The 19,695-nt window shown below is 40.0% G+C and overlaps 1 protein-coding gene across 1 annotated transcript in view; it reads left to right on the forward strand.

Moving 5' to 3' along the window:
* The window catches only part of kiaa1109 (KIAA1109 ortholog), a 433,631-nt gene that overhangs the window by 55,381 nt on the left and 358,555 nt on the right, over positions 1-19,695 (forward strand). The window contains exon 10 of the mRNA XM_048608993.1: positions 1,043-1,223. Within this exon, the coding sequence (XP_048464950.1) occupies positions 1,043-1,223 (181 nt within the window). The remainder of the gene's footprint in view (positions 1-1,042; positions 1,224-19,695) is intronic.

Here is a 19,695-nt window from a genome sequence, read left to right on the forward strand (position 1 = left end):
CAGACCTGTTGAGTTTCTCCAGCATTCTATGTTCTTTTATTCCCCCTTTTTTTTGTAGTGCTAATTTTACCCCAAACATGAATTTAGAATTGTATAAATTCTTACTCATTTTCTGAGAAACATTTTCACTTTAGGGTCATGGAAGTAATGGGGCCAGTGCATGGACGCAGTGTCAAGACTTTTGCTTCAATGTTGTTTTGTGCCAGGTCGAACCAGGCATGTGTGACCAGATTGTCTCCCGTTGCCACCACCAGAACCTTTCTTGCTCCCTCAACTCTGTCTGTCGCTTTCTTCACTGATAACATGGGTTCAGGGAGGGAGAAGTGAGTGGGAGTGGAAAACAGAAGAGGGGTGTCTTATGGGAGAGGTGGAATGGGACTCTTTTAAAGACTTATTTCTTTTATGTTTTTGAATTTTCATAGTTATTTCATTTCCAAATACAAGAATTTGGAGATGTACAGTATTTCAACTTGGTATAATATTTAATGTTTTATACTGCCTAGAAATATCCTACATAACTAGAGCTTTATTTTGTTATAATATGGAAATCTGATTTTGCTTAAAGTTGAAGTTGCATTTTTAGAAACTCAACTGCACCTTTAAGTCAGGAATTACTCTCATAATTGAATCTGTATGTACACCTTTGTTTTAATTTGTGAAAGATAAGCTTTCGTGAAAGATTGCGCTTCTGACGATGCAACATTCCTTTGGTATTGCACCAAACCATCCCCTTTGCCTGCATGCTGAAGTCCTTTCAGTGGCACTTGAATCCCTGAACTTCTAACACAAGAAAGAATGCTACCCCTGTGCTGAGGCTGACCATAAATAAAATTTATTCAGACATCAGGAATTTAGATCAGGAATTAGGAATTCAGATATTGGCAATTTTGATACAATCAATGTTGAACCAAGCTACCATTTGCTTTAAAAAAAGAATTGTTTCAAAGTGACACATTTCGGTTTACTCTACAACATGTCAGTTTTGGCTGTGATACCTCATGTCTTACATTTAACTAGTATTGTATCTACTGTTTTTATTTAGATCCAAAAGCAGAAACTAGATTGTACATCACGGTCAATGGTTTTGAATTCCATGTTTATAATCGTTATGACCTGTATGCACATTTACAAGAACTGTTTGGACTGGAACCAACGATTATCCCTAAAAGAGCAAATACAAAAATGAAGAAAAGCCGTGTGAAAACGAAGTCTAAACTTGAGAGGTATGGAAACTGAGCTTGGCTTTAGCATTTGGTAGTTGATCGGCTTGAGTTGCTGTGAGTCGTGTTCCTAAAGCAACTCCTTGTTTATGACAGCTATGATCGATGCTTAACATCAATTAGCAAATCAAACACTTGGATCCACAGTTGTGTAATTAAATGGCTTAAAGTAATGCATAAGCATTATTCTCCCGTGAGCTGAGCTATGACAATGTTATAATATTCACTTGGAAAACATTTGAGTATGTTTTAAAATTTTATTGCTAATGGGAAGAAAATCTATAGGCAAATCCATATTCTGTTTGTTTATTTGCTGCTTCTCGTGTAGTACTATTGTATTATGTTCTGTATTGTTTGTAATTAAATATTTACTTCTTACAGAAAGATACTAATATTGCATACCACGTCTCCAAACAAAAAAAAATGATTTTTTTCTCTCCATTTAAACTATTCAGTTTGTCATTTTTTCTTTTTCTCTCTTTGTTGAGAAACTTGGAGTTAAATTCTGGGCTTAACAAGTTGGAAAGAAGACTAGGTCAATCAGATAATAAACATTAGGTGGCTCACAGTTTGAGTTTTAAGAGTTGGTTAAATTCAGAAGGAGGGCAACAGTGAAATCTCTTAAGTTTTGAAGTTTTGGGGAAGAATTGGTTATTTGGAAATTTACCAATATAACACCATTTCTGTCAAATGATATGTTGGAGCAGCCCATGTTGGAAGCTGAGAAAGGACTAGAGAGGACATGTCGAAGGAGCAAAGATTGTAATAACAATTAAATAGAGATTGAAAGGACAGTGTATCGTGTGGGAAAATTTAGAATCTCAACTCTTGAATTGTGGGATTTATGTCATCAGGTCTCGTTGGATTACAAAGCAGAGTGGTGGCGATAAAGCATGATTCATATTGAATAGATTGGAGTGATTGAAATATGATTCTCTGCAGAAATTGTCAAAATTAGATTTACAGGTAAAATGTAGTCAGTTACTAACTTTTCTCGTGAAAACTGAGCCCTGAACACTTGGGCTGGGAGGGACGACAGGTAAATTGTCTGTTTTTGTCCATTGCACCTCATTTTTTTTTCTTTTATAAATCCAGACTGTGAGAAATGTATGAGAATGGTCTATGTCTCTTGCTTGAAGGATATGGAAAACTTTCTTCCTTGTGCTCGGTGCTTGTGTCTAAGGTGTGGCCATAATCGTATTTCTGCATTTTGCATTTTTTATTTTGTATTTGTAGTTAGCTGACGAATATATTGAAAGTTTGATTTCATGTATTCTGGAGTTAAATTATTGTGTAATTTTAGTACACAGATAATTCAGAATGATAGCTCAGAGAGTTACATGAAATTGAAGATGCAGGTAGTAAATGTGGTTACATATGGTTTTGTTATACCCCTAAGGTGCTTGGCAGAAAATAAGTCTGCATTTGAAGTGCAGTTGCTTTTGGATAGACAAATTTGCAAATTGCAAGGATTGTACTGATTTGAAAGAGGAATGATGAAAAACACCTTAGGAGAACTATCTGCTTTTCTTTAACTAGTTCAATGAGATCTGCTGCATCCACCTCCGTAGTGAGCAGACGTTTCAAATTAACATCTCACCTGAAAGTAACTGCATCTTTTCCTTATGAACTGCTCTGGATATCAGCTTAGATTATCTGATCAATTCTTTAGGAGCGATAGAATCCAAGACCTTGTTTCCCAGAGATATAAATTCTGCCAACTGAGCTAAACATTTGCGATCTGGTTATTCACTTTTTCTGGGAAATTTATTAATTTGAAGTGATTGATAGCTAAATGGAGAAATCAGTGTTCTATCAATTATGGCTTTATTCTTGCACTTTGGTAGTTGGAATGTTCCATCAAAATTCCAGTCAAGAAGTTTTGAAAAGTAAATTTGTGCACCAGTCATACCTGTAGTTTTTATTAATGCAAACTATGTTTACTATTGGTCAAATAACCAAGATTACCGAAAATTCATAAACCACTCTCTATCTCCCTCTGAAACTAAACTTTAGTGTAAATGTCAGCCTTCCTGCTCCTCTGATGCTGCTTGGCCTGCTGTGTTCATCCAGCTCTACACCTTGTTATCTCTTTTTTTTAGTGTAATCTAGTTCTTTTAAGGTGATGGCATGTTTCAAAAGCTTGTACTTTTTGAGATAGGTCGTAATTGAACAGGACAAACGGAAAATTAGAAAATAATTAATAGTATCATGCTTGGATTTGGAAGAAGAAATACTTGACCCAGTTAAAGTGTAGTTTGACTTGACTAAGATTCATTTGCAGATAAAGCAGCTCGAAGTGGGGAAAAAGAAATGAAGCTGCTTGAATAGAAAAGGGATAGAGAAACATGGAAGCTTGAGATTGAACTCCAAGGGGAAAAACAGAGCAAGGGTGGAAGTAAGATACAGGAAAGAGATCGAGGGTTTAATAGTGGAAAAGAAGACAAATACAATAAACTAATGAAAGAAAAACTTATGGTAAAAGAATACTTTGGCTACTTGGATTTGGATCCCACTCCCGAATTTTGATGACTTCTCCTAGTCCCTAAATAACCAAGGATAAAGTTGAGAGCGAGAGTGACAGTTAAACCTGTCATCCAACTCGTCCATGCTGACCAAGTTTTCCAAACTGAACTTGTCCCATTTGCCAGCATTTGGCCCATATGTCCAATTGTCTTTTAAATGTTGTAACTGTACCTGCATCCATCACTTCCTCTGGCAGTTCAGTCTGCATAGTTGCTCTTTGGGTCCCTTTTAAATCTTACTCCCATCACCTTAAAAAATGCCTTGTAGTTTTGAACTCTTCTTACCTAGGGAAAGGACCTTTTTGCTATTTGTCTAACCTATGCCCCCCATGATTTTATGAACCTCTATAACGTCTTCAACCTCCAACGCTCCAGTGGAAAAAGTCCCAGCATTTCTAGCCTCTCCTTGTATCTCAAATCCTCCAGTCCTGGCAGCATTCTGATATTTGTCTCTTTATGAGAAAATAACTACAAAACTAAGGTAGCCAAAGGGCACTTGGATCTTATTTTACAAAGCAGCTTGATTGAAAAAGCAATGGATGTTTATTCACATTTTTCAGAAGAATAATTCTCAGATTATGAAACAGTTAAAAGTGTTGGTTCTTGATGCTTATGAGTTCATCCCAGAAATGTATCAATTAAAATTTTGGAATTTGAAGAAAAGATAGTATCAAATATTTGTGGAATTTGTTAGGGAGAAAGCAATGCTATTTGACTGATGCTTTCCGTCAATAAAATTAGAACAGAATTTTGACAATATGAGGAAAGTAATAATAGTACAGTCGAAAAGTGTTCCCTCAGAACCTGCAAAGTATGGCTTATAATAGTCAAGAGGATTTTTCCCTGGCTACTAATGAATAAAGTCCGCATATTAGAGTTAGAAATTTTGTCTTTAAGGGAAAAGTATTCCCTTATGCCTCCAACAAAACAAACAAACAAATTGATGTTTTGGAAGAGGAAAGCAAAATACTGCCGGAAATCTGGAATAAAAGCAGAGACATATCAGACTCAAAAAGTTAACAATTCCTCTCACCATAGATGCTGTCAGACCTGCTGAGTTGCTCCAGTTGTTGTTATGTAATGTTTTGAGAGACACTAGAACAGTTCATTCATTGGTGGCTGACAATGTCATATGCTTTCCAGACACGCAGACAGACAGCCAAATCAACTCAGCTTCCCTATCCTTGTATTTGCATTGCAGTAAAATTAAAACATTCAATGACCTTCAAAATTGCCCCAATGGTTCCTAACCAGACTTTTTGAATAACTGATGTGAGTCATCCAGTTTAAAGCTTAATAAATTGTTAATTATTTTGTTTATTATTTTGTTTATTAATACAGTAGCTTTAACAAAGCAACGTTAAAAAAGATGGTAATTTAATTAATGTCTGTGACTTAAATATGGTCTTTGATTCTAGCCCTTAATCTCACATAAGCAGTCAGACAGCTAGATGCATTTAAGGGGTAAATAAAAAGCAAAAAAAGAGACATAACTGACTATTTCACTTCAGCATTTACAATCCCACATGCCTATGATATCTACCATCTTGCTTGGTTTCCAAAGACACCAGTCAATACAAATAGTTTCCAGCGGGCTCTGAGGAACAGAGTTAATGTTTCAAATTCCATCTTTAATCCTCATAATTGGGCATCATCAGATCTACAGGCTCACCACATCATCAAGGCTGCTTTCAGACCAACTGTCTCAATATTTCAGCCCTTCAATGAACTTTGGGGTACATGGATGTTTATGACTGGATGCCTTTGCCAGGTCATTTTGTGTGTAGAGACACACATACATTAATGCATTTACATAGGATGCTTCTTATAACTCTTAGATTACTTTCTTAGCATTCATCCACTTTCCAATTACTTGAAGGATGCCAGCCTCAGTGGCTTATATTTGCTTTTCAGCGCATAGCAGTGAAGAGTCTAAGTTACAAGCTGTGAGCCTTTGTGGCATGCATGATTCTAAGTGCAGAGGGAGAGGAAGGCAGCTTGTTACAGTTTGAATCACTAAAAAGTCCAGGGGAGTGGTCATGTTACTTCATGGCACTGTGCTATGTCATTGTCACATTTGCCAGACCATAAGGTGTAGAAGCAGGATTAGGTCATTCAGCCCATCTAGTCTGCTCTGCCATTCTGTCATGGCTAATATGTTTCTCAACCCCAAACATTTTGTAAGTGCACGTCTGAAAGTCAAAGCATCTGGTCTTCAGTGGGGTCAAGGGGACTATGATCAGTCAGGGAGTGCTGCCCCACTTAGGCAAGGTGAGTACCTGATTCCCTTGCAGTGATTTGACCATGGTTAGTCAGGCACTTGGTCCCACCAGAATTGAGGAATCTGTGTTCTTGCAGTCTGGAGATTGGGCCATGATCAGTCCTGTAGGTCAAGTGCAACCAGTTGGGGGATTACAGATGTGTTATTTTGTGTGCTGTGGAGACATCAGGCTGTCCTGCCAAGTCAGTCCTCAGTTTTGGATATTAATGGTTAGGAACAATCTGTGGAGTGGTAAGACGAAAGCTCATGTCTGGGATTGAAGTTCACTGAACTGGATCACTGAGTGAATGGCTGCAGTGAGAGGGGGAAATTTAGGATTCAGTAGCCAGCATGCCCCCAACCTATGATATGAGAAGTGGATTTTTTAAAAAAAATTCACCCATTGGATGTGGGCATTGCTAGCTGGCTCATCGTTTATTGCTCATCCCTAGTTGCCCTTGTGAAGATGGTGGTGAGTTGCCTTGTTCACCTGCTGCAGTCCATGTGCTGTAAGTACACCCATAATGCCATTTGGGAAGGAATTCCAGGATTTTAACTCAAACATGCTGAAGGAACATTGCAATATTTCAAAGTCAGGATGGTGAGTGATTTGGAGGGGAACTCACTTGGTGGTGTGGGCATGTATCTGATGCTTTTGTCCTTCTAGATGGAAGTGGTATTGGGTTTGAAATGTGCTGTCTAAAGAGTTGTGGTGAATTGCTATAGTGCATCTTGTAGATGGTATACAGTACTGCTACAGAGCATCAGTGGTGGAGGGAGTGGTTGTTTGTGGATGTGGTGCCAATCAAGTGGGCTGCTGTGTCCTAGATGGTGTCAAGCTTCTTCACTGTTGTTGGAGCTGCACTCATCCAGACCAGTGAGGAGTATTCCATCACACTTGTGACTTGTGCCTTGTGCCTTGTGCCTTGTAGATGGTGGACAAGCTCTGGGGAGTCAGGAGGCGAGTTACTCACTGTAGTATACCTAGCCTGTACCTGCTCCTGTAGCCATTGTATTTATATGGCTAGTCCAGTTGAGTTTCTCGTCAATGGTAACCACCCGGATGTTCATCGTGGGGATTTGAGTGATGGTAATGCCATTGAATGTCCAGGGGCAATAGTTAGATGGTCATAACCTGGTATTTGTGTGGCGCTAATGTTACTTGCCACTTTTCAGTCCAAGCCTGGATGTCCACGTTTTGCTGCATTTGGACCAGGACTGCTTTAGTATGTGAGGAGGCTGATCGTTGTGCCATCATCGCAAACATCCCCACTTCTGACCTTTATGATGGAGGGTAGGTCATTAATGAAGCAGTTGAAGATGGTTGGACCTAGGACCCTACTCTGAGGAACTCCTGCAGGGCTGTCCTGGGGCTCAGATGACTGACCTCCAATAACCGCAATCATCTTCCAATGTGCCAGCTGCAACTCCAACCAGCAGAGTTTTTCTCTCCGATTCCCACTGATTGCAGTTTTACTAGGGCTCCTTGATGCCACAATTTGTCAAATATAGCCTTGATATCAAGGCTGTCAGTTTCACCTCACCTCTGGAATTCAGCTCTTTTGTCTATGTTTGAACCAAGGCAGTAATGAGGTAAGGAGCTAAGTGGCCTTTGCAGAACCCAAAATGAGCATCACTGAAAACGTTATTGCATAGCAGGTGCTGCTTGATAGCACTGTTGATGACTCATTCATCATTAAAGTTCTTGAAGGTGAGTAGACTGATGGGGCAGTAATTGGCTGAGTTGGATTTGTCCCACTTTTGTGAACTAGGCAATTTTCCACAATGTTAGATAGATGCCATGTGGCAGCTGTACTGGAATAGCTTGGCTATGAGCGTGGCAAGTTCTTGAGCACAAACCTTCAGTACTGTTGTTAGGACTCATTTTATTTAGTATCCAGTGCTCTAACCATTTCTTGATATCATATGGAGTGAAGTGAATAGGTTGAAGACTGGCATCTATGATGCTGGGGACTTCTGGAGGAGTCCACGATGGATCATCCACTTGGCACTTCTGGCTAAAGAAGGTTGCGAAATGTTTCAGCCTGTATCTTTTGCACTGATACACTGGTCTTCCCCAGTATTCAGAATAGGGTTAATTGGGGAGCAGCCTCCTCCAATGAGTCTTCTAATCACTCACCATTACACATGCGTGGATGTGGTAAGACTGCAGAGCTTAGATCTGATTTGTTGGATATGCAATCAATTGGCTCTATCACTTGCTGCTTATGCTGTTTGGCATGCAAATAGTCCTGTTTTGTAACTTCTTCAGGTTGACACCAGGATAAGGTGCTCACTATGTCTTGTTGTTTGGCCTCTTTAGGCCCTTGATTGTCCATTAAGTAGCGAGTAGGGTCTCAAACCCATCTACACTTTCAGAATGTAGAGCACCGCAGGAGGTGGAGTGCCTTATTTCCCCCTTAAACACCTCTGTCTCTCCCTACTTTTCCCTCACCTTTTGGTATCATTGCACTGTCCTTGACAGGCTCTGCATGCAACTTTGTTCTTAATTATAAACCTGGCTAATTTAATGCTAGTGAATAAAGGTGATAAGTTACATGGGTGATTAAGTGATGGGAGAGAAGAAGACGTTCAGTTGTACTTGAAAGCACTTCTAGATATAAAAAAATGCTTGGACATTGTCAGCTGCAGAAAAGAAACTACATTTTTTAGAAACTACTATTCTGAAAAGGTGGGAAGAAGAGTGAGGGACACATCAATTGGCAGTACCCTGTGATCACTGCAGGGTTTCACCAACAAGATGTCACACTAGTCCCCAACTTTGCTTGATGTTTCTCTAGAGAATCTGGCTTCTTCAAACCCTCAAAATCTGTAAGTTATTTCAGTCTGGTCATCACTGCTTCATGGAGGTACTTGGAGTTCCAGAAGTGCTGATTTACGACTGAAATCTGACACTGCTGGGATTGCTAGATCTGTCACCCAATAAGATTAGCTGGCAGTTTTATAGAGTAGGAATTCTTGTCCACTGATGGTTGGAAGTCTGATCCTCAACTTGGTGTTGCTGTAGAGCAAGACTTATTTTTAAAAAGAAAAATTGATTTATTGGGACTGACTTTTGTGGGGTGAGTGAAAGCTTGATGATCAACAAGGCTGCAACCCTGCAAAATCCAACCCATCATACTTCTATGATGTTTGTTTCTAATCCTAATTGTTATGATTACTTGTTCGCTTTGATTAAGTGTTTGTAATTTTGTATAGGATGTATGTGATTGTGAAATATAAAAAAAAGTACTTGTATAGTAGATAATCTACTTATCAAGATATTTGTAATGATATGAACTTTACTGCATTCCAAAATCGCTGAAGAGAAACTCTGACTATTAAAGCTTTCTTTCCTTTCCCTCCCATGGAAGACATATGTGAACGTCTCAAAGCTTGTATTTTTTGAGACCAACCCTAACTTGAAAGGGAAACTGAAAAAGTCTACAGGTCAGGTATCGTTTATTTGCGTGTCCAAAAATCAAAAAGATCTGAAAACCTGAATCCTTTTCAGAAGCAGGCCTGAATGGACCTGTAGACATTGCTGAGTTTGGGCCCTCTTGGGAACTTTGCTAATAGACTTAAAGATGAAGATTTTTTTTCCCCAAAAATGTGAATGGACCTATACACTTTCATCAGTAGAATTTCACTATCCAATTAGTGTATCCCTGTGTGTTTGATATTTAGAAAAGATATTTTAGTATACACCTCCAGTGCGCATCTTGCTGATTGGTACACTACGCAATGCTTTTTTTCCCCTTTTGACCCAGCAATTAGAAAGAATAGGTTATTTATCACTCGGATCTCCATTTCTGACTTTGCAAGTGAAATTAGTGCTTTCTCAAAGCAGACAAGAGCATAATAAACCTATGAAAATTGATATCCTGTCATGACATTAAGACTAATGGATGTTTAAGCTAGGCTGTGATTGGCAACTGAAGATTAGAAGCTGAGGCAGAAACAGGTGTGAAGATAGAGACACACTCAACTGGTCCAAATGTATCTGAAAACTGAGGGATTATAGTGGAATGGTGGTAGTGACCTTACCTCTGAAGCAAAAGGCATGGTTTTAAGTCCCACCTGCTCCAGAGAGGTTTTGTAACTCCTCTGAACAGAGGATTAGAAAATATCTATCTGCAAATTGAAAATATCCTTTATCTGAAAAACAGTTGGTCCCAAGATTTTTGGATAAAGATTACTCCACCTGTAGCTGGGAGAGAAAACTGTCCATAAGACTGAAACAGAGATTGTAAAGTAAGTTTCAAGGGAGACCGGAACTGGTTGAAATCATGTAAAAGGATACCCAGCCATCAAAGGATTGATGATGATTCCAATTATGCAGTGTCGGCAGGCTGAAGAAGACTGAGCCTGGGTTAGAAGCAGAGAATTAGCAAACATACACTTGCTGCAGCTGTGTCTGTTACATGGATAACATTGGCAGATCTACACCATTGGGTAACCAAGGTTGAGGAATTTCTACAGGTGTGTGGCATTCTAGTGAAGATACTACTTGTGAAAATCAAATTGGTGTGCTCTGCTGTTGAATGTCGGGCAGCCACAATAAACTTGTGGACATTTGAACTTTTAACTACAGCATGTGTTTTTTAAAAATATAAATGGATATACAGCCAAAAGTAGCTGTGGTTTTAAGTTCAATGGATGTCACGCAAGAGAAACCTTGGTGCGTCACACTGGATGAGCTGTCAAGTAAGCTTCAAAGGGATGGACTTGAGATGGAGAAAATGACAACAAATTGTAGTTTCCTGGGAGTTATCTTAGACTGTGAACGTGATGGTAGAAAAGTCAGCAGTGTGGGCGAGGACATATCCTGTGTCTTCCTTTTTCAAGAATACACAGTATTAGTGGTTAAAAGCCGTTTCACTCATGGTTTGTGTGCAGTTGTGGAGGAAAGTGTGTTTGAGAGTTGAAGTTCTTATGCGTGCTGGTGGGCTGCAGTACTTGTTTGTACTATCTTGGGTTTCAGAACTAGTGTGATGTGAAGTTCGCAATTGAAAACCACACACTAATCATCCCTGCATAGTAGCTAAAGGACTTCCTCATTTGGAGCACTAGACGCCATAAAGCCAATTAAAAAGACACAGGACTAAAGAATTTCAACTAACCTCCTAAGTCAAGAATTTCAATAACATACGCTCATATATCAAAATTTCACTAACTACTATTTTCAAACAACTCAAAAGGGTAAACTAAATATATTTTAAATTCTAATTGTTTTTGGACTTTTTTTTTGATTTCTAATTTGTGTACGTATGTTGAATTAGTAACTCTTTCATTTACTAACTAATAAGCTCACTTTTCTTTTGTTAAACAAGAAATTGGCTCCTTCTAAACATACATTCTTTGGTTGGATGGAAAGGTATACACAAGGGAGGAGATCTTTGTGAACCTTATTGTGACCAACCGAGGGAGTGGGTGAATAAAGAAAGGGAGCCAGTTCATTCCTTCCTCATTTGGGAGCTAGACAATTTTGCGTATCCTGTCTGGAACCATAGCAACTTGGAAATCTTGCCTGGGATCTGATCATAAAATAAATGACGCTCAGGCTAAATCCTAGAAGAGCTGAAATTCCTTTTGAGGAAGACAGTATCTTGAAGGACTTTGTGACTGAGATTGACTTGTGTTGAGTAGACTGTTGAGCCAGTTCGTAAGATTGGTCTTAGTTGGTATCTGCCATTTAATATGTAACTTATAGTTTATAGTCACCTGAAACTTGCAACAACAATTCATGTTTACCTTCTCTCGATTCTTCTGGTTTTTAGAGTTTCAGTCCTTAGTTGAGATTTAGCTTTTGCTTTGTTTGATTCTTGTACAGTAAAAATTATTTTGTTTTATAGTGCAGAATTTAGTTGTTTCTTTTTCAGTAAATAGCTGGGATTTTGGATTTTCCTTCAAAGAAAGAAGTTTCTGGTTTCCTTCATGATCATAACAGTATACTTCAGCTTGACAGTATTTCGATTTTGTTTTCTAGTAGAGCTGTCAATGCTACTGGGTTGCTTTCTTTTAAGTCAGTCACAGGCATTCGTTCCTCAATTTATGCAAATCCTGAAATATTCTGTTGTTAAGTTAAATGAAACATGAATTGCACTATTCTAGGTATCACATACTGTTTCCCTCCTAATTCCACTCTTGGCCTTTTTTTTGTTGCCCATCTCCTCCTTTAAACTTTAGTGATACCTGTTTCTTATTGTAGTCAGATAGTCACGAACCTATTAATAGAAAGGTTAATAGTTCTGATAAAATTCTACCAACCTGAAACATTAATTTTGTTTCATTGTTCAAGGTGTTACCTGACCTGCTTAGTGTTTCCAGCATTCTCTATTTTTACAAATGATAATACTAATTTGTTAAGACATGTATCTAGGAGGTTTTACTGTGCTGTTACATTTGAAACTATGGTCAGGATTGCTATGATTCAAAATCATGTATGACCTGTGTACATCTATCATTGTCAGAGTAGCCGGTACCTGTACAATGTTATATGGAGTAGTTCTAGTATTAGAGCTGAAATCGATGTGTGAATTATTGTTCAATGCTTAACAATTTCTGTTCAAATGGATGATATGAATGTGAAGTTGCAGGCCTATATTCGCATATGTTGAAAAAGTATTGCTTTTTGCAAATGATATGAAGGATGTATTGTAAAACAAAATCTTTTGATTCGTGAAAGGTATTATTGTAGATATTGCATAAAAGTATTCAGACCTTGATAGTTCATTTTTATTAACAATATAAAAAGGAAAACAGGTCATTCAAATCTTTCAAAAATATTATTACAACCAGTTAAATTATGGCTCACCTATACCTTAATTCCATTTATCTGATTTTGCTTCATATTCCTTGACACCATTGACCTCTGACTTGACGATTTCACTTGTCCTGTATCTACAGTCTTCTGGGGAGTGAGTTCCAGACTTCCACGACTGAAAAAGTGATTCCTGATTTCACTTCTAAATAGTCTATTTCTGAGTTTTGAATTAGGTCAATTTGCTTTTGATTTCTCCCCAAGAAGAAGTGGTTTCTCTTCATCCTACCTATTGAATCATTTAAAATCCCTTGGATTAGATCACAGCTCAATCTTTTCAACTCCAAGAAATCTAAATCATTACATGAAGTCTACTCTCAATTGAATCTATATGTCTTGGTATCATTTGAGTAAATTTGCACAGTATCGGTTCTCAAGACCAATATGTGCTCAAGTTTGGTATGTGATATTGAACTCAATATTTCAGATGGAGTCCAATTGACATACAAGTTCTGAGCTTTTAGGGATTTGTGTACACTGATAGCTAAATTCCCTCAGCTCCGAGTTTCATTATTATGAAACTATCCCAATTGATCTAAAGTGGATATAACCTCTTTCTTCCCCATATTAAACTCATCAGCCATTGTCAAAAACTGATTGCATCAATTAGGGCATTAACTATTTTAATTTTTTGATTTGATTTATTATTGTCACGTGCCTAGTAGAATGAAAAGTTTTTTGTTTTGCAGGCTGTACAGGCAGATCATACCTCACCTCACAAAGTGCATAAGGGTAATAGAACAAAGTGAGGAATACAATTTTACTACTGCAGAGAAGGTGCACAAAGAATGAGATCAACATTAAATTTAAAATTTGAGAGGTCCATTCAGAAGACTTAATAACAACAAAGAAGAAGGTGTTCTTGAATCTGTTGTGTTTTTAAGCTTTTTTATCTTCAACTCAACGGAAGAGGTTGGAAGAGATTATAACCGGGATGAGAGGTTTTTTTTATAGTATTATTTATAATTGATTATGTTGGCTGCCTTTCTGAGGCAGTGGGAAGTTGAAATAGAGTCAATGGGTGGAAGGTTGGCTTGTATGATGGACTGCGCTGTGTTCACAACTCTCTGAAGTTTTTTACGGTCCTAGACAGAGCAGTTGACTAATGAAGCCATGATGCATCTGGATAGAATACTTTCTATGGTGCATCTAGAAAAATTGGTAAGGGTCTTTTATGGACATGCTGCATTTCCTTAGCCTCCTGAGGAAGTAGAGGCATTGTTGTGTTTTCTTGCCTGTTGCATCAACATGGGTGGACCAGGACAGATTGTTGGTGATTGTCACTCCCAGGAACTTGATACTTTTGACACTCTCCACCTCCGAACCATTGATGTAGACATGGGCATGCCCTCCACCTTGCTTCCTGAAGTCAATGACCAGCTCTTCCATTTTGCTGACGTTTACACCATGCTACCAAGCACTCTGTCTCTGTCTCTTTCCTGTATTCTGTCTCATCATTGTTTGAGAACTGGCCTACAATGGTGGTATCGTCAAAGACCTTGTAGCTGGAGTTAGGATGAAATTTGGCCACACAGTCATGAGTGAATAGGGAGTATAGTAAGGGCCTGAGTATGCAGTCTTGCGGGGCGCTGGTGTTGAGCATTGTCATGGAGGAGGTGTTGTTGCCTGTTCTCACTGATTGCAGTCTGTGGGTCTGGAAATAGAGGATCCAGTTGCAGAGAGCAGAGCAGAGACGTAGGTCTTGGAGTTTGGAGATCCGTTTGGTTAGAATTGCAGTATTGAAGGTGGAGCTGAAGTCAATAGTAGAAGCCTGACATAGAAAGTCTTGTTATTCAGATGTTGCAGGGATGAGTGTGGGGCCAGGGAGATGGCATTGGCTCTGGACCTGTTGTGATCGTAGGCAAATTGTACGGGATCAAGACCGGCTGGGAGGCTAGGGTTGATGTGAACCATGACTAACCACTCGAAGCACTTCATAATTATGGAGGTCAGAGCCATTGGGCGGTAGTCATTGAGGCATGCTGTGTGAGTTTTCTTTGGAGCTGGGATAGTGGCGGTCTTCTTCAAGCAGGTGGGGACTTCAGATCGTAGTAAGGAGACGTTAAAGATGTTGTTGAGTACTGCACCACCTCCCCCCGCCCGCCCCCCCCCCAGCTGGTATGTGCAGGATTTGGACTGCACGGCCCGGGTCTCCACTTGGGCTAGTCGCTTTCTGTGGGGTCACTCTCAAAAAGGCTGATCTGATGTTTGCAGCGGTTATTGGAGGAACAGATGTATCTGAGGCTGTTGGGCAGGTATCACTGTTTCACTGACCTTGATGGAATGTACACCGCTACAAATGGACTTGAGACAGAATATCCCGAGGCCTTGTTCATTGTAGACGGTGACTTCAACCAGGCCAACCCTGAGTGTGCTACCAAAATGCCATCAACATGTATCCGACCGAACCAGAGGGCCGAATATATCCTTAACCATTGCTACACAACCGTCATGGTGACTACCACTCCATACTCCGTCCGCACGTTGGAAAATCAGATCACAACGCTGTGTTCCTCCTCTGCGGGACTGCTTGGAATTGGTGGTTTGGTTCATATTGAAGAATTCAGCGACCAACTTAAATGACTATGCCACTACTATTACAGATTTCATTAGCAAGTGTATAGAGGACTGTGTGCCAAAGAGGCTAATCCAAATGTTCCCCAATTGCAATCCATAAATTACCTGGGAGATCCATTGCCTACTGAAGTCCAGGTGTGTGGTTTTCAAGTCAGATGACCCTGACATTTACAGGAGATCCAGATATGACCTCTGTAAGGCCATTAGAGATGCCAAGAGCCAACAACAGTCTAAACTCAAGACCCAAACTAACTACATGGACACTGGCATTTGTGGCAAAGCCTGCGTGACGTGATGGGCTACAAATCAAAGCAGGATATTTTCTTTTATCCACATCTCTATTTCCTGACATCTAATCAATTATTAACTTCTGTTGCAAACTTACTTCCAGTGCTGTGCACTCATTTTAGTTAGGAATTTTATGTGCAGAGCATTCTGTCAGTCCACATGAACTATTTTTCTAGATGTCTTATTACCACCATACTAGTCACTCCAGAAGATTCAATTAGAGTAGCCATATGAATTTACCTCGTGTATCTCAATAGATATCACCACCTCTGAGCTGAGGCTCCATGCCAAGACTTGATGGTCACCAAAAGCAGCATCAGTTTGCTAATTCTTCTAACACTTACCGTTATTCCCTGAAAGGAAGGAAGTGCATGTGGTGATTAAGAAAGAGGCACTGCTTGCTTTTCACAAATTGACATTGTCTTTGATCAGTTGCAGCTGTCTAGACATTGAGTAACTCCTTCTGTAGTGATACAGTCCAGTAACTTCCCTGTTATTAATGATGAAGTCTCAAGACGAGTTATCTTCTTTACCTCCCCGCTTGGCTCCGCCTGTCCTTTTTTTCCCCTGCGTCTCTTCAGCCCTTCGCCCCTCACTCTTGTACAACCTCCGCCCCTTGTTCTTACCACTCGCTCAGTCCCTGGCCCTTGCGACACACCCCCCCCACCCTCCCTTGTCTCTCGTGACCCCCTCGTGTACCCCCCTTCTCTTGCACTCGCATCCCATCCCTATCTCTCGCACCCCCCCACCTACTCTTGTGCATTCCCCCCCCCCGCCTCACTCCACTGTGTATATCTGTCTGTGTCTCTTTCTTCTCAACTTAAGGAAGTTTTTTTTTTAACAGAGTAATTTTCAAAATGAATGGCAGAGTTCCTGAATTGAGGAAGCTTTGACAGTGTATGACTAGCGCACCTGCAATTTCTTTCTATTATCAATTAGTCTGATGTTCTTTTGAGTACGTTTCTTTGAAACGTTAGATTGTGGATGGTGGGGAAGTTTCTAGAAATGATAAATGAGGACAAAACGATTAGTCACTTGGGCAAATGTAGGTTGATTAAAGAAAGCCAGCATGGATGTGAGTTAAAACTGTGTTTAACTAATTTAGTGAGGTAACGGAGAGGGTTGCTTGATTAGGGTATTGTTTTTGATGTGATGTTCATGGACTTGCACAGGGCTATCAAATGCCTCCTGAAAGAGACTTGTGAGCAAGTGCATAGCCCATGAATAAAAGATAAAATTACAACTTGGGTATGAATTTGGGAGCTCATCAAAGGGATCCCTGCTCTAATGACTGCAGCCTTGGTGTACAGTGCATGCTTTCACCATTTAATGTTGATAAAAAAAACTTGGACCTATTATGAATAATGAAGTGTATAGTCTAAAACATTAGAAAGATGTAGACATCTGATGAAATGAGCAGACAAGTGGCAGATGGAACTAATGTAAAGAAGTGGGTGGGGATTCACTTTGATAGAAAGAAAACGGAGAAACAATGTAAAACCAAGTTTTTAAATTCTAAGCGGGTGAGGGAGGAGGAACTGGGTGTAAAAGTGCATAAGTCATTGAAGGTGACAAGAAAAGTTGAACAACCAATCAATAAAATATCCAGCATTCTAAGCTTTCTCAATAAAATACAATATGGAGTTAAACATCTATAAAACTTCAGTTTGGTCTTACCTGAAGTATTGTGTCCCTGATTCACAAGAATAGTTTTTAAGAGGATGAAACTTCATTTACATAGATTGGAGAAGTTGAAACTGCTTTTCTTGAAGGAAAGAAAATTGAGAGGTGATGTATTCAAATCCACAAAGAGTTTGGACAGAGTAAATGGGGAGAAACTATTGCCATATTGGAAGGATCGAGAGCCAAAGGTCAGACGTTTAAAAAGTGACATTACAGACTTGAAGAGAAACTAATCTATGTCTGAGAATATTGTGAAGGCAAGTTTAATGGAAGCATTTTAAAAGAAATAGGATTATTATCTGAAAAGAGAGCATTCTGACTGTTAGAGGTTGCCAGAGTTGTACTAGGTAAATTGCTCTGTCACAGAGTCAGCACTGATGCATTGTTCTGAAACTAGGCGTGTGTTTGGCTCAGTGAGCATTGTTGAGGTTTTTTTTGTTTTTGGAGGGATTTTCGCCTTGAGGTCAAGTGAGATTTCTCACTGCATCTTACCATTCTTGCTTCATTAGCTGCCTACCCTCACCCCATGGTGTCATTCCATTCCATCATCATCCTACCATGCACCATTTCAGGAACAGCTTGCCACTCAGCAGATATCTTTTGAACAACAGGCGTTCCTTGCACTCTCACCATCTTTGAAAGGCCAGTGTGGATCTGGACAAGTGTTGGCAAAGCAGAGTCGGCTGTCATTGGCAAGCTGCTCAAAGCACATAGCTGGCATGGCTGATACTCCCTTGCATGTCTAATGCCATTCTCTTACCCTAGTCAAAATTTAACCACTACACCACACTACATCTGTCTTTTGACTGCATCTGTTGTTGCCTAATATGTATGTACAGAGAAGCAGTCAGACAATTCCAAAAATGAGCATCTACTTGTAGCCATCAAATAGGAACACAAGCAAACGGAGCACAAAAATGTGGAACCAAGGCAACAGGTAGCCCCCATAATATAAATCAAATGCTGCATCGTCACCAGCCACTATTGAGCATTCCATGATGGTGATCTTTATGCAGCACTCATCTACTGAAACTGGATGTCAGTCAGGTCCTGTCTGGCTTGTAGTGGCTGTTGTAGCTAACCTCAGATTTCTTCCCCCAATGTCCAGCTCAACCTCCTCAGAAGACTGTTTACATTCCCTGAGTTCCTCAACATCACCTTATTGCCTGCGTCAATTTTGCAGAGTGTGGCACACACTGTCCTGATAACGCTGGAAACCCCCTCCGCTGCAGCGGTTGCCAGCATCTTCAGCAGCCTCATCGCTTAAGCCCTGTTCATGGTCTTATTGGAAGCATGGGCAGCATTGTGTCTGTGCTCCACATTATCTAGGGGGTTATCGATAATTTCAAAAGCCATGGTTACAACTCTTGTCCCCCAGTGACCTTTTAGGCACCTGAATCTTCAGGATGTTGTTGTGACAGCTGCCAGGGTAGTGAGCATGCACTTCCAGAAAGTGGTAACGATGATCGCTGATCACTGATCACTCGAATGTTAACTGAATGGATGAATTCCACAACATCTTGTTATGGCCCTCGCTGTGTCATATGTGCAGCCGATGGCACCCTGTATCTGGCGGAAACTCAGTTATGTTACCAAATCCTACCGTCAGGAAACAATTGCACATAATTAGTTGGAGTTTGCAAATGTCTGCTTCATGTGTTTGTCCCTTGAATGTCCTTATGTCCAGAAGGCATGGATCCTGTAGTGTTGCTTATCAAATCACCCTGACTGTACCCGTTGTGAGCAGCCATTTTCAAGTTTCATTTTGCATCTAGAGAATGGCAAGTGAGGGCAGGGAACACAGCTCATGGTGTACGCCATCCTTACTGGACTCTATCTGTTACTCAGAGCTTCCATGTCCTAAATTACAATTCAGTCCTTGGCAGCCCATTCAACCTACTGCTCCCATGTGAAGACCCACCACATTGATCCTGCCTCCACTTGGCCTCCTTGTTGCCTCACAGGTACCCCTTGTATCCTTCTGAACAATCAAATGACTGGCCAACAGGGTAGTATTTATATCAATCCATTAACCAGCTTCATCAAGCAACCCCTAGACACAATTGAACCGATCCCTGACTGGTGTGTTTGCAGCTCCTCAGCTGACCACACATAATTCCCCTTGCTGCTGGTGCTAGCCCTTTCGAACTGTAGTCAGACATATTCGCTGACCATGAGCACTCCACACAGATAAATGACTGTACCAATGTCCCTGGACTGTATGTAGACTGTGCCTGTAACTAGTGGTACTGGTATTTCCCAATAGAGACAATCTTGACTTTACTAAGGACTAGTTCCCACCACTTTCCAATATGGCCA

This window comes from Rhincodon typus, chromosome 1 (genome assembly GCF_021869965.1).
Source record: "Rhincodon typus isolate 14 chromosome 1, sRhiTyp1.1, whole genome shotgun sequence".
Taxonomy (NCBI): Eukaryota; Metazoa; Chordata; class Chondrichthyes; order Orectolobiformes; family Rhincodontidae; genus Rhincodon; species Rhincodon typus.